General features: G+C 42.4%; 1 protein-coding gene across 1 annotated transcript in view; it reads left to right on the forward strand.

Annotated features, from left to right (window-relative positions):
- Nucleotides 1–2,334: 2,334 nt before the first annotated feature.
- slco3a1a (solute carrier organic anion transporter family member 3A1a) overlaps nucleotides 2,335–15,790 on the forward strand; it is a 43,712-nt gene continuing 30,256 nt past the window's right edge. The window contains exons 1-2 of the mRNA XM_074633006.1: nucleotides 2,335–2,990; nucleotides 9,819–10,275. Of these exons, the coding sequence (XP_074489107.1) occupies nucleotides 2,829–2,990; nucleotides 9,819–10,275 (619 nt within the window). The 5' untranslated portion in view covers nucleotides 2,335–2,828. The remainder of the gene's footprint in view (nucleotides 2,991–9,818; nucleotides 10,276–15,790) is intronic.

The following is a 15,790-nucleotide window of genomic DNA, read 5'->3' on the forward strand; positions in this document are numbered from 1 at the left end:
ACCAACAAATAAACTGTACACACACTGCTACACCTACGTTCACAGCTATAACGCCATCAACAACCACACACTCACCGCCAACACACACACACGGTCTGTTGGAAACTCCCTAAAGTTATGCAGGTGTGCAGCGGCGAGCCTCCGGCAATGCTAGAGCTGCTAACGTAGCACAAATACACACACTGTTTGTTGGACACTCGATAATTATGCTGGACAGACACACAGCTGACAACCTGCTAAACTAAACTAAATGAGCGGTGGAGACTTTTACTGGGAAAGTGGCTGCATGTCCGCGACACTACACGCAGCATTGTAGCTGCTAAGTTAACGCTCCCGGACGGTGAACTGGGGACTCCTGTCAATGAATATCTGTTGTGCTCCTGCAGCTGGTACACCGCTGCATGCCAGGCACAAATCTTGTCGGTTAACAGTTAATAATCAGTTAAAGGGACTGTTTGTAACTTCTTACACGTATAAATCACCCGCGTTGGTGTCCAATGCTCGCATATGCGCGCTCGCTTGTGGCTACGCTGTTCAGACAAGGCTCCAACACAAACTACACAGAAGCACCAAAACCGTAAAGTTATATCTAGTGAAGCCCGTCTTGCAAAACAGTGTTGGCCGCGGTCGGAGGACGCGGGGGAGACTGTAATTTTGGTCTCCAGGGCCGGAGTCTCTGCTGTACTCTGCTCCTCTGCTCCTCTGCCTGCCTGCCTTCACTCAGCTCGCTCCACCTCACGTGCATGCGCGCACACTACACACTGCAGAAGACTTCGTAGCTCTGAAAATATCTAGTGAATGTACAGTGGACGTTTGTGCAGAAATAAATGCTGCAGCTCCGCCAGACCAACAGAGGTTTTCCGTGTCTTGTGAAGTGACGGGGCTCCGCAGCGACAAAAACGTTTTCGTCTCCGACAGGGTGCCGGTGTCTCCCTCCGGCCGCGGTCGGGAGGCTGAAGCAGGAAAAGCCAACACTAGGATCAGCGTTGATTCATGGAGAGACCTTCGTCTGGTCAGCTAACATTACTGCCAAGCAGGTGAAATATAGAGTGATATTGTGGTTTTAGCTGACGTGTGTCGTCTCACTGTTTTGAGCGATGCTCGTTCATGTCTATGTAGAGCGAGCAAGCGCGAACCCGACGCTGACTTTCGTTGACTTAACGGCCACAAGTGTCACTGTTAACAAGCATTTCTGAATCTTACAAACAGTCCCTTTAACGGTTAATAATTGGTTAACGAGGGTCGGTTATCGGTTAAGAAATTTTTCAAAATGAGCATCCCTAGTCCGTAGCTATTGGCCCGATTTCTGATCTGGTATTGGTATCGGTGTGTGAGATATCTTCCACAGATATAAACAAAAATATTAACCAAAAATAAAAAAAATATTTTTAGGAGTAGTATCATTATTTTTAACTTTCAAGATGTTTAAAATGTTCCTGTATTGTGTTATTGTACTACTCTACGAGCCTCTACAATTGCCCCTCGGCGAGGAATAAAGTGATTTGAATTGAATTGAATTGAAAGAAATACTTTTATTTGGCACCTTTCTAAAATCTCTGTGGATGTATTTTTTTTTTATTTGTCTACATAAAAAATGTTATCAACATAACCTTTTATCCATTATCACAACAAATAATGTTGTGTCGATTTAGCGACTATAGCCTCAGCTCTAAAATAATCCTGAGATTCAACAATCATCCAACAGATGTAATCCCTGTAGATTTATTGTTGGGGGGGAATTATACAAAACATTACAACAAAATATTAACCAAAAAAAAACATATTTTAAGGAGTAGTATCATTATTTTTTAACTTTCAAGATGTTTAAAATTTTCCTGTATTGTGTTGTTAATTGTACTACTCTACGAGCCTCTACAATTGGCCTTTGGGGACAAATAAAGTGATTTGAATTGAATTGAATTGAAATCCATACTTTTATTTGGCACCTTTCTAAAATCTCTGTGGATGTATTTTTTATTTTTTATTTGTCTACATAAAAATGTTATCAGTATAACATTTTATCCATTTTCACAATAGTGTGTCAAATAATTTTTATTTTTTAGTAATTTTTAGTTTCAGCTCTAAAATAATCCTGAGATTCAACAATCATCCCACAGATATAATCCCTGTAGATTTATTGTGCATCATTTAAATGTCTGTGAGTCACTTTAAGCACCACACAGACTAGACACACATGAAACCCCACTACAGGACTATACTGTAGTGATTTTGTTCAAGTCACGGTGCAGCAAGTTGAGCAGACTTGTGATGCTGCTGCTACACAACACAGCGCCTCTAGGGCCGAGCACGCTGCTGACAGACAGACAGACAGACAGTCAGAGGAGGAGAGAGTAGTGGAGAGAGAGAGGAGGAGGTGCAGTGAGAGACTGACTGAGCAGTCATTGTACGTGAAGGACCATGACAGTCCGGAGCGGCGGCAGGAGTTAGAAGAAGAGGAAGAAGAAAAGCTTTTAAACCGGGAGCTTCAACCTGCTGCTGAAAACACACCGCGACGACGGAGAAACATGCGATTTGACAGAGATTTACTCTTTACACGTGTGCCTTCTTCGCCACCAACACCTTCAGGGAGTTCACATGTTCCTGCGTGTCGACGACGAGGCGATGTTTAGTAGACGCAGACTAACACCGGCGGAGTTTGGGTTGGTTGGACGTGTGTTGTGTTTGCTAGCTTTGTTGTTGTGTGTATGAGGAGATTTTGAAGCAGGAGAGAAACAGCCACCAGTCTGCGGTCATCCTCCTCTTCCTCCTGCTGCTGCTGCTGCTGCTGTGTATGTGTTTCGGGGTAAAGTAAAAAAAGGGGTGCCAGGATGCAGGTGAAGAAGCAGCGGGACTCGGAGCAGAGTGGTGGAGACATGCTGGAGGGAGACGTCCTCCTGCGGAAAAACTCCTCATGCTTCTCCAATATCAAGATATTCCTGATCTCGGAATGCGCCCTCATGTTGGCTCAGGGCACCGTGGGAGCATACCTGGTGAGTACAACACACGAGCTGAGCTAACTGAGACTCTGCTACCTACTGTACGTCACACTTTGTGTTTTAGTTAGGCTGTCTGGTATCTTCTTGGGCTTTTTTTGCATTTGTGGGTTTCCTGCTGCTGCATGCTTTTTGGACTAAATACCACGTATAGCTAGAGCAAATGACAGGACACACAGCAGCACAGTGGAGTATGCAACCCTGCAGGGCAGATTGCATGCAACTGTTTGTTATAGTTGTGAGAGAATATAGTGCCATGATGTGTAATGTATCACAATTCAAGCAGCATGCTGCATTAACTAAAGTTTGACCTTAAAGATCTGCTTAATACTGATAAGGATAGTCTTATCATGTTTAGGAATTCAATAATTGGCTAATTTTACTCCAAATGTCATTAACAAATGACAGGACACACAGTGCCTGTAGGGCTGATTACATGCTGCTCAACTGTTTGTTATAGTTGTGAGAGAATGTATAGTGCTGCTTGTGTGCCATGATGTGCAATTTATCTTCAGTGTATCACAACCCTGTTTTTAATCATCCATTAACTAAAGTTTGACCTTATCTTATCATGTTTAGGAAAGCAATACTTGGCTAATTTCACTCCAAATGCATTTGTTGGTTTCCTTGAATGCTGCATGCTTTGGACTAAATACCACGTATAGCTAGAGCAAATGACAGGACACACAGCACAGTGCCTGCAGGGCAGATTGCATGCTGCTGCTCAACTGTTTGTTATAGTTGTGAGAAAATATATAGTGCTGCTTGTGTGCCATGATGTGTAATTTATCTTTAATGTATCACAACCCTTTTTTTTTATCATGCATTAACTAAAGTTTGACCTTAAAGCTCTGCGTAGCACTGATAAGGATAGTATTATCATGTTTAGGAAGGCAATAATTGGCTAATTTTACTCCAAATGTCATTCAAAAATGACAGGACACACAGCAGCACAGTGAAGTATACAGCCCTGCAGGGCAGATTGCATGCAACTGTTTGTTATAGTTGTGAGAAAATACATAGTGCTGCTTGTGTGTGCCATGATGTGTAATTTATCTTTATCACAATTTAAACCCCACTGATAAGGATAGTCTTATCATGTTTGGGAAAGCAATAATTGGCTAATTTTACCCCCAAATGTCATTCAAGGTCAAGGACCCCCCCTCCCATCCCTCTTACTTCCTGTCTTTTTTAGTTCCGTTTCATTATTAATCACACTGATAACAAATCAGGGTATGACAAATAAGGTTTTAATATATAATCTCTCCTTAAAAAATGTGTATTTTTTATGATGCAATAAAAAAACATCTAAACACAGAAAAAATCTGAACACTAATATAGATTTTGTGGGACAAAAGCTCCCCCGAAGTGCTCCGAAATCCTCCTCAAAGCGTCCCAAAGGAGCCCCCACAGCCTCAGGTAACCACTGTGAACATTTAGTTTTCACATTAGCTATGTTTATTCTCCCAAGAATCGCACCCGTTTTTCCTTCAGCTCGCTCGCAATTAATAGACTTAAAAACCCCTGAATGCCTTGGCCATATTTGGAGTGGAACATCTTATCTCCTCTGTTAGTGGACCTGCTGAGCATCAAGCATCCCGCTGCTGAGAGCGGCGACAGCACGGCGGTGCAACTCACAGTCAGTTAAGGATGATTTCCTAAAGAGGACTTCCTCTTTTATTTCTGATAAAACAGGAATTACAGTTGTTCTGCTTTTCTTTTTTTTTGTTGCATTAGTTTTGGACACCTGTTCAAACAGTTTGAACAAGAAACCAGGTGAGGTTTGGACTCATTTACTCATAAAACACATGATGCTTTCTGGCCTACTTCTGTTCGTCAACACAGCGGGGGAATTTACATGGAGCTTTATTTACATACTGTAGGCGGGACATTAGGTAACTGGTCTGGTGACAATCTGGTGAACTGGTGCCGACCTACATGGGCTACTGTGGTGTCTCTGATTGGATGATGGGACTTAAGAGTGTTTGCTGGCAGTGAAGGGGACAAAAACTCAACTATCATGGCCCCCTTTGCTTTCTGTGAGCTGCTTACTGTACAAGACACTTAGCGGCACGCTGGCCGTCCTGATTTAGCAGCCTGACTGCAAATGAACACACAGGCGACCTGCACAGGCTGATGCCACAAAAAGATCATTGTTCCCTGATTCATTTTGGGTTTTTCTCAGTTCTCTACTGAGAAATTCACTTTGCTATTTTTACAGTTTCTGTGTAAGTGATACTGATTTAATGGCCCCTCGTGATTAACGGTTTACTCCTGAAGTAAATCATTTCATGAATGATTCTTTTCAGCAGTCGGTGACTTGGGTCTAATGGATATTAGGGTTTCTAACAGCTATTTTCATTAATCTGCCAATTCTTTTTGATTTATCATTTTGTCTATAAATGTCAAGAAAGTAGGGGGAAAATCAATCAAACTAATCGTTTCAACTGAAGTGGACATAGATTTTTCGTCGTAGTCGCAGAATGTATAACACAATTCAATCCCTTTTATTTAAAGCCTATACATTGCTGGACTGAAATCATTATGGCGTTATAAAACCATATACTTGAATAGTTGTATGTAGAGCAGAAAAGATTAGTCGAACGACAGGAAACTAATCTGCATCTATTTTGATATTGATTATTTGTCTCAGTCAACGTTATCTGGTTTCAACGTGGGCTCTTTTCACTGATTTCTGACATGACAAAATCATGCATCACTAATGAAATCGTTGGTTGGAGGCCCTAGTTGTTCATCAATCAACCTGAGTTAGAGGTTTACTGATCTGATCCCAGAACCATCATGTGATTGATACGTTGATTTCGTGTACACAATTTACTTCCAAGCTGTCTCATTTTACCCAATAACAAAGCTACAGGGTCCAGATGTATTGTAACTTCATCAGATTTTAATTGCAGGAGTTGATAGTATATATTAAGCCCTGGGAAGCTCTATTTGTGACTCGTGTGTATGCAGCACCTGAGGCTCTGAACACCTCCCTGATAAGAACCAATTCTGACACTTCAGAGCTCGAGCTGCGAAGTGCAACTAACACCTGAACCTGAACTGTGTTCGTCTCAGCTGAGCAAACCTGTCAGACTGTGATCGCACTGAATCAGCTGAGCGTCGGAAGGAGGGGAGAAGCCCGAGTTGTTTAACACAACATCATTGTCAATTTAAAACCATATTACACATCAGTATTAATAGCTCTGTTCCAATGGAGCACATGCGTTTGTTCACATATTACTTTGAGTCATTTAAATACCTCATTAAGTTTATGCTGAGTTGTCAAATAATTCAGGTTAAAATACACACATAAATCAAAACATACATCACCCAGGTAATTTATTATTGCTGTCTCTGCCTCGGGCCTTTTGCATTAAATAGGACGCAGGTGTAGCCATTAACATTGAGTAGCTAACGTCAGGGGCCCTCGAGAGGGTGGTAAAAGTTTAAAAAAGTGACGAGTTCTTTTTAAATACAGTGGTTACTGTTAAGGATTGATAAATAGGCAGTTTATTCAATATCTACTATTCTGTATGTGAGGCATTTTTTTAGACCTGCACGATATGAGGAAAATCTGCACTGTGTATGTATATGTAATGTGCGGTATCATTGTTCTATATTGCGATGGCGATATGACACTGAAGTGTGCATATTAGCTATACTTATGTCAGCCTGGTTGTCTTTAAATTCAGAACTGGATTACAGTTGAATATTTTAAATATAACTAGGCTAAATATTGGGTTAGTATCGGGTTTTGGTATCCATCCCCAGATAAAATATTTTTTCTTAATCATTGCGTTTTAGGCATTCTTATGCGATGTGTTTATCCCACATGTTCATATCGCGATGACGATGAAAATGCGATTTATCGGTCAGCACTAGCATTTTTCCAACACATGCATGAACTAAAAAAAAAAAGTAAACTTAAGGATGGAAGATAAAGGAAAAAATATAAAAATACACTGTATGCACATGGCTAACACTATACATGTAGCTTATTTTAGACACTAGTAAAATAACTCTTTTAAAATAGCTTCATGAGAGCAGTTAAAGTACCTTTAGCTAACCGTCAGTCAACCTTCAGTAGGTTACACCTCATAAAGCTGAATGCAAATGATCCTAAAGAGCCGAGGCTTCACTTATAAACAGCTGCTGTGCCTTCACAAATAGCACCATTTCAGCACTTTCACGTCAGTGTGCTAAACCTTAATGTGCTGAACTGAATGTCAGCATTTAGCTGCTTTTTTGGCTGCTTGCTGAGACCCCGTCTCTAGATCCTGAAAAAAAAAAGTCTGTAGAAGAAGAAGTCGGGATTCCTCGTGCTCAGACAAGACTGTGTTTGGTGATGAGGTGTCGCACAACATGACGAGGTTTGTTTTGTTGCCGTGCAACAGATATAAACATTTCCATAGTTTGAGTTGTTTCTGGAGAAAATGTGGCCGTGACCACTGACCAGTATGCAATCCACTCGATTTTTCCTCTATAATTTATTCTGGGTGTAATCCTCCTGGAAGGCTGCCTGGTTAAGTCAGAGTGGAAGTGCATAAACATGTTGAACCTGGAGACGAGGGCTTAACTCATCCAGAGTGTTTCCACCGCTCAGAAGCCTTCAGTCACTGGGATGGGATGTGATTGGATTGGATGATGTCTCCGCTCGCTCTGCTATACTTTTGTTGCAGTGTCACTGTCTGTGTGGAGCTAAAGCTAGAGTGCCAACAGGTTGTTGGGGCCTGGCATCGTTTCTGAGAGCCGGATGATCAGATCCCGGCCGTGCGGAGCCAGCCAGGCGTAAATGCAGCCCGTCCAGTGTGTTCGCATTTAGAGCCACCCGAGGGGCAGGGACGTCATGACTCATCCTGAACTTTTCTGTCCACTCAACGTCACCAAAAGGACTCCGGCACGAAGCGCTCCCAACAATCATCCTCCCCATGCTTTGATGTGTAGTGAAGGAGTCACTGCAGCTGTGTTCAGAGCAGCTGCAAGAACGACCTGCTGTCATTTCTGCTTCACAGAAGTCACAGAGGACGACTTCTTTTTTTCTTTTTTTTTCAACCATAATGACAAAGCAAGCAGGCTGTCCAATGTTTGTTCTAGTTGACAATGACATCTCGTCATTTACTCGCCTGCTGTGCATTAAATATTGTCTCAAAAGGGACAGAGAACGGTGATTTTTCCGACAGAAGAACTGTTACTTAATATGTCGCAAAGTATGATGCTTAATGTCAAAGTAAAGGTCAAATGTAAGTGTAGTCGCGTGAAGAAGAAGAGTGCTTTTGATCAGTCGCCACCACATTTTGGCCTCCTGGAGCCTCAAAGGTCATTTCCTTGTTTAAACACAATCTAATCCAGATCAACTGTGTACATTAAATTAGCATATTTGAACATTCAAATGGAAACATTTTCCAACAGCAAAACCACAAGTTGATTCATCAGGCAGTGACGTCTCTTTTTTCAGAAAGGGATGTTTGTGTTGGCAGGATGCTTTTTTCTTTTTTTCGTCGAGCTCAGTCCAAACTGTTTAACGGAGGAGCCAGTGGGGAAATGGAAAAATTGTGATGCCCTTTCAAGGGCAGTTTGGGACAGATCTGAAAATAGCTACCATAACTGTTTAAATGTGACACTGGGGTTTACATGGCACAGACTGAATGTTCCCACACATCACTAGCGAACACAGCCCTGCTCTGCTTCACAGCAGATTCACTGTTAAGTCTTTGAAATATGATGATGAACTTAACAAAGTTCCCGTGCTCGCTCGCGCACTGAAAATAAATATTGTCTTTCATTATTTAAACTGTGACAGCTACAGTTAACAAACAAAACTGGGCTAAACAGCCATTTTGCTGTGTTTGCTTCACTTGGGAGTCGCTGGTCGGCTCCAGCTCTCGTGTGGATGACAGCTGGTGAAAGAGAGAGGAGCTTGTGATGAGCTGTTCTCGCTGAAGCTAAATGTTGCTGTGCCCGGCTAATCAGAAACAGAGGCCTGTTTCCAGGGAGGAGCCACGGTGTGGAACATCTGAACGGCTTGTTAGTCAGGATATTCCACTGGAAAGATGATGAATACATGCACGGTTTCTCCAAGAATATAAGCCTCATTTCCACCTGGTATTAATATGTGATCTGTATCTGGGTAATGACATCGGATCCATAGGCCTTTGCATTCACACCTGGCTGAGATCTGATCAGATGTGAACTAGCAAATGTGATGGCGTTCCGATCACAATGGTGTATTTACACCTGGCATTAACATACTTTTTTTTTCATGGGGTTCAAATGCTTATGATACTTTACATTGATAAATCATACAATGAATTTTCTTTTTCAGTTGGTGACATTAGATTCAAGGGGTGTAAATCACAAGTTTCATCACGATACGATATTCCATTGATTCTTTGGACAACGATACGATATGTTTGCTGATATCACAAAGTCTGCCGCGATACGATTTCGATTTGATTCAATTCAGGGGCCTGCGACCGAGACAATATCATATTTAACACAAATGATTACATTTATATCAACTCACAAAATGCAACTAAAATATGATTTGACAATTTTTTTACCGGGCTCTTCCAGACACAAAATGAAAAACAATCTATTGTTATCAATAAACAGAATGAATATAAAGTGGGCATTTCAAAATAAAAGCATTCTGTATCTTAAAGCTGACGATATGTATCAGTATTTTCACTTTGCATAAATGATATTGGATCATTGATCGTTGAATCGCCTGTTAGATTCCCACATCCTTGGTTTTGTATTTCTTCATTCAGCATCATTCCCATGAACCCCTGTTTGATTTTGTGTCCTTGTTGTTCTCAGGTGAGCGTGCTGACCACCCTGGAGCGGCGGTTCAACCTGCAAAGTGCTGACGTGGGAGTGATCGCCAGCAGCTTCGAGATAGGCAACCTGGCTCTGATTCTGTTTGTCAGCTACTTTGGGGCTAAAGCACATCGGCCCCGTCTGATCGGCTGCGGGGGCATCGTCATGGCGCTCGGCGCCCTCCTCTCTGCTCTGCCTGAGTTTCTAACTAATCCGTACGAGATAAGGGTTATGTCGAGGACTGTTGAGGGTCGGGACATTTGCTCCAACACCAGCAGCGCGGACGTTCAGAAGGGTGAGGACGTCCTGTGCGGTAACAGGGCCAACACCAACATGATGTACCTGCTGCTGATCGGAGCCCAGGTCCTGCTGGGGATCGGAGCCACGCCGGTGCAGCCCCTGGGGGTGTCCTACATCGACGATCATGTGAAGAAGAAAGACTCGTCACTCTATATAGGTGAGCCACATTCATAAAACTGTGAACAAACTGTCCTGATTATACCTAATGTGTTGGGAAAAAGGGTAAATATCAAAGACAAATAGCCAAAGGAAGGTTTGAGAATTAAATTGCAGTTCAAGATAAACAGTGTTCAAAGAAACAGATGATTATCACTCTGGAAATTTAAAACCTATTTGCTGCAGCACACTGATTTCCCAAGGCAACTAAAACTGGTACAGCGGAAAGACAGCCACGAACGTGTTTGTTCATCAGGTGCAATGTGTTTACTCACTTTGAGTCAACACAGTATATTATACATGTGCTCTTCTGCTGCACACCTTTGTTCCAAGCGCAGGCCTCCTGTTCACGTGAGTGCCAGGTGAGCACATCTCGGAGCTTTTTTTAATCTCCATCACAGCCGTTTCAGTGGCAAAGAGGCCAGATGGGGGTTAAACATCTCAGCTACGCTCAAATCCTCTCTCAAAGGCGAGATGCTGCTGATGTGGCTTCTTTGAGGTTTAAAGGTGCATTCAAAGTGCTTTCTGTGCAAAGTTCTGAATGCACAATGGCTGTTTAGGGATATGTATTTGCTGGGATATGTATATTTTTGCCATTTCAGTATGCAGAAGGCAGCTTTAATGCTTGGCTCATTAAGCCGCGGAGGATTTTCACTTCTGTAGCTTTTTCTGCGGATCCATACATGTCAGATATTTTACAGGAACAACCCCCACAGTGAAGTATGTTACAGTGTGAGAGTGGTGTCAATCTTCTCATGTAGCTTTTGGCAAGACAGCGAATAAGCGTTTAAAATGTCAAAGTAGTGAAAACAGTAATGATCACAGGCTGACGTTCCTGCATGGTAAACCTTCTATTTTGTTAAGTCGTAAGAGCGGAGAAGTTCGCTGCGAAACCACAGCCACAAATCCATGTAATAATATGTCTCCTTGTTTTGACGTGGACCTGCCTGTTTGTTGTCCAGCCTGCCACATCGGCCTTTGATGGAGTGGATGAGATGTGTCTGCATGGTGTGTGCTGTTTGTTATCAGCGTTGAGCAGAGACAATGAGAGCCTGAATGGAGGATGAGTTCAGGCTGGCACTCACCCCCTTTTCTGATGCATTCACACAGCAGCATGCTGTGTGGCTGCCTTTTGTCACTCAAATACAGATGTGACCTGCGAAACAAAGGCAGCAGTGTGCTCTGTAATCTCAAGCCCAAAGCTGATTTTTCTTAATTGCTGTTCATTGTGTTTATTTGTCCCGAACATGAGCTGTTTTTACACCAAAAAAAAAGCACCTCGAGCTTTGTTTGAAACAATAAAATAGCCTGAAAAAGTGCCATAAAAGGCTTTGACATTTTGGCACCACCGTGGCGGCCGGTATAAGCAGTTTACGGTGGGAAGTGGACTGCAAGTGATTGAAGTTTGGCAGGCGTGAGGGAGGCGAGATTTGGTTCTGTCCTCCTCTGATAAGCTGCAAGGAGAGTTGGAGAAAAAAAACAAGCGGTGAGCAGCGAGGAACAATGTGGTATTGAGTCGCGCTCAGCTGATCGTCTTAATCCTTCTGCTGCAGGCATGTCATGTGCCCCCAGCTGCATGAATGGAGGAGATTGTCTGCAATTCTGTGAGATTTCCTTTCACATACTGATAATGTATTTGGATTATTCATCAGTTTACGTCAACAAGTTGTCGTTGTTGCAGCAGCAATAGGAAGTTTTGTTTCGAAACACTTTGTCATGGTCAAATATTTGCTTATTTCCTGTAGGTTTTTTGCGGAAGTTTTGTATAGTTTGGCTTCAATCTTATATTACATTTTTAATTCCCTATAAATACACCTGGGAATAAGTCTCACAACATCATGTGATTATCTTATTTAAAATAAGATAAATGTAGCTTTATTGCGAGAACACAGACAGGGAATAAATCCATCATCATCATGGGCGTGTTGTTTTGTCTGTGCAGACAGGTAGTCCTGAAGGTTCGAAGGGGAATTTTCGGAATGGTTTGAGAAATTATAGAGGAAAACACCTTCTGACAGCTGCAGACAGATGTGCTGCATGAGCATGTAAAGTAAAACATCCTCTAGGCTCTCATTTTCATACTGCCTGATTACAAGTGTGTATCTACATGCGGTCTGGCACGTAGAGTCTTTCACAGCTTTACATAAGTGTTGAAACTTTTTCACACACTCAAGAGTATTCACTTTAATTCTTTAATTCACTTTAATTATCTGATATCACATAATTTTAAGTTCAGCGCTAGGTGAAGAACATCATGATTAAACCCCTGATTCATGATACATGACACCAAGTGTAATTGAAACTGCTATTTTTCCCCACCGCAACTGTTGCCTGCTTGTTGTCAGTGCACATTTTCGCCGACTGATGTGTTATTGTTAAAATTAGAGCCTGAGCCAAATGGCCAGGTGGAAAGTGTGTGTGTGTGCCTTCGGCAGAGGCAAACCCCGCCCTTTAAGAGTATGGCGGCGTGGCAGGGAGAGCAGAGCCGAGAGGCCTGGAGAAGAGCCATAATTACAGAGCGAGGCAGGAATGCCAACCAGCCAGCCATGAGGTGGGTCTGAGTGGGCCGGGCCGCACATGCATACCACACAGGCCTGTGAAAAACAACTCCTCCAGAGGCTCCGGCTGCCTGCTTTTACTGTGTATACTGCAGCAGACACGGCTTACTGCTGTTTAAACAGCTGTAAAACACACTCCAGCAAAGTCGACTCTTTAGAGAGCTTTTTGCCTCCGTCTGGTTAAGATGTGTTCACTGTCATTGTTTTTAGGGAGCTTGTGCTGCTACGTGCTACTTGTTCCTCCTAAAAGGAAGTACTTCAGTGTTCCTAAGAAACCGGTTTGAATGCCATCACCAAGTACAGTCAAACATAAACACATGAGTTTTATGGCATCGTGTTGTTTTGGTTTGCTTCCCGAGTCTAGACGTAGGCACTCGTCCCCTGGCCAAAGGAAATAAATATGATTGGACAGATTGCGTCAACAGGATCTCTATTCCCACTGCTCTATGACCTTTCACTATCCACTGCTAATTCTGGCTCTTCCCACAGGACCCCTACATAAATATACTGTACAGGACACACAGACTCCACCCCGATGCCTCTCCAGGTTTCAGAAGCACTTAAAACAGCCTGAGATTTCTTCATGAAACTATAATGTACAGAATGTAGTGCCTGTGGTACGGCACATATAGCCTATGGGTGGGGGACTGAAAGGATGGCATTAATTCATTCATTAGTGTCATGCCTTTTTATGCAAAATCCCACAGATTTGGACATGTGGACGTCGCTTGTTGCATTATAAACATAAGAAATGCATGAGAATGAGGCTTAAAGTGCAATTTTCTAATGCAGCTTTATTTTACTGGCAAAAGTGACACAGTTTTGCTGAAGATGTTATGCAATTTAGACTTTAATCTTCTTTTTTGTATTATTCTGCTAAAGCATTGATACTGTGAGTAACACGTCCTGTGCTCAGTACAGCCCTGGGAGACTGCACGTGTACGCGCTGTGGTGTTTTAAGCTAAATGCTAACGTCAGCATGCTAACAAGCTCATAATGACGACACTAACATGCTGATATTTAGCAAGTCATTTTTACCATTTTAGTTTAGCGAGCTAACATGTGCTAATTAGCGCTAAACAATGTCGTTGAGCCTCCAATGTGTCTCCAGTCGGAAAATGTCTTTACAACCAGCCTACCCAAACAAATTAGCTCATTTTAAGGTGTATTTGCATAAAGCAGTAACGTCCCTCAGCAGCCGTTTACACAACACAAAAAATAGCCACTGGCTTTGAACAACACACATTAGCTTTTTAGCGAACGTCTCCTTCTTTTCTACAAATAAAGACACGTGTTTTGTTGCACTTTGGCTCGCTGGACGAGCTACCAAACAAACATCCACAGGGAATAAGGTGTGTGGCTAATGTCAGTTTGGCTTGCTAGTCAGCTGTGGCACGTTGAACAACTCAAAAACATAGCGAATGTCAACGTCGGTTAGTATAGATGCAAAATGTTATGATCCTTGTTCTTTAATGCCATGCTAAGTGCTAACAAAAGCTTGTAACCATGGAGGTATAAAGAGAACTGGATACAGCGTCGGGAGGCGGGCTACCGTTCATGCTCAGTGTCGCATGAAGCAAAAAAAAGGGGCTCATTCACATTAACGGAGGAAGGGAAATAACTGGATTCGGCTTTTAGTGCATTTTACAACTTTTAGGAGCTACTGATTTAAACAAGGGCTATTCAAGTGTTCGTACTGGAAATTTGATTCACCTAAAAAAAATACGTCTCTTTCCCAATGTAAGTCTTTGGGGAAAAGTGTTTTTGGGCACAATGACATCACGTGATAAACACGGAAGTTGTACCGCTGTTGGGCTACTACGAAAATTTGCTTCAAAGCCCGGTGCTCTTCCTGGGGGCTTGGCATACGGCAAAAGTTTTCAAACTTTATTTCCAGGGTAATCGGCCCACTGAATATGAGCACTAGTGTTTCTCCTGCTCACAAGTTCCCGCTCGGCCAATAGACTTTACATTGTGATTTTTAAATCGCTTTCTTCGGCTCCAGGAAAGTCGTACAAATATAAAACCTCCATGGATCAAAAAATCCTAAGAGTCATTATTGACATTGTTTGCAGTTCGAGGTGTCCTGTCAACAGTTTTACAGACGTCTCTATTATGGGGAAAATTTATTTTGGGCCTTAGAGGGATTTTTCGTTGCAATACCGCGAGTAATACCGCGAGTAATACCGCGAGCGGCGCTACCTTCTCCAGATCTTAGTATACATGAGTCAGAGGCTTAAATGCTAAAGGAGCATTTATGATATTTCCCCAAAGAACTTTTTTCTTCATTTCAATAATAAATAGATATTAACAGTAGGATTTAAAAAAACACTTTCACATGACTTTTGACTGCAAATAGGGGGTGACTATTTGTGATTTCAGTGTACTTCATGCGCCAATGTCAGACAGCAGTCACAGTTTGCAGCAGCACAACAGCCGAGAGTATGAAATGCTCTCTCTGTCTCCGTCTCTCTCAGCCAAACTACCAAACTAGGAATGACAGACTAGCTGTGGGGAAACACAAAGGTCCCTTTTTCCCCGTTGTGGCCTGAGACAAGATAACTGCCTCTACCTGGAGAGCAAAAGCATAAAAAAATTGCCTGTCATATCTCTGTACTTTGCTGCCAACCACTGGTTTGTATTTTATTCTCAGGCCTTTAGCTCTGTCTTTCCCCACAGCTACTGTGTATTTATTTATTTTTTACATATTCCAGCAATTTTCCAATGGTATATTTCATCATGTTGTGTTCACTTCGGCTCTGCAGGGATAAATTTAGCTTCAGGTTTGTTCGGAAAAACCGATTGCAGTCGTCGCAGTGACAAAGGTCTCAGAGGGATCCTCGAGAGACTTGTCAACATTCCTGCTAAAATGCTCCGACTCCAAACAGTTGCTGCAGCAGGGCGTTTATATAAGCTACTTAAACTCGGCGCATGTTAATGTCATCTTGAAGGATTAGA

This window comes from Sebastes fasciatus, chromosome 4 (genome assembly GCF_043250625.1).
Source record: "Sebastes fasciatus isolate fSebFas1 chromosome 4, fSebFas1.pri, whole genome shotgun sequence".
NCBI classification, from domain to species: Eukaryota; Metazoa; Chordata; class Actinopteri; order Perciformes; family Sebastidae; genus Sebastes; species Sebastes fasciatus.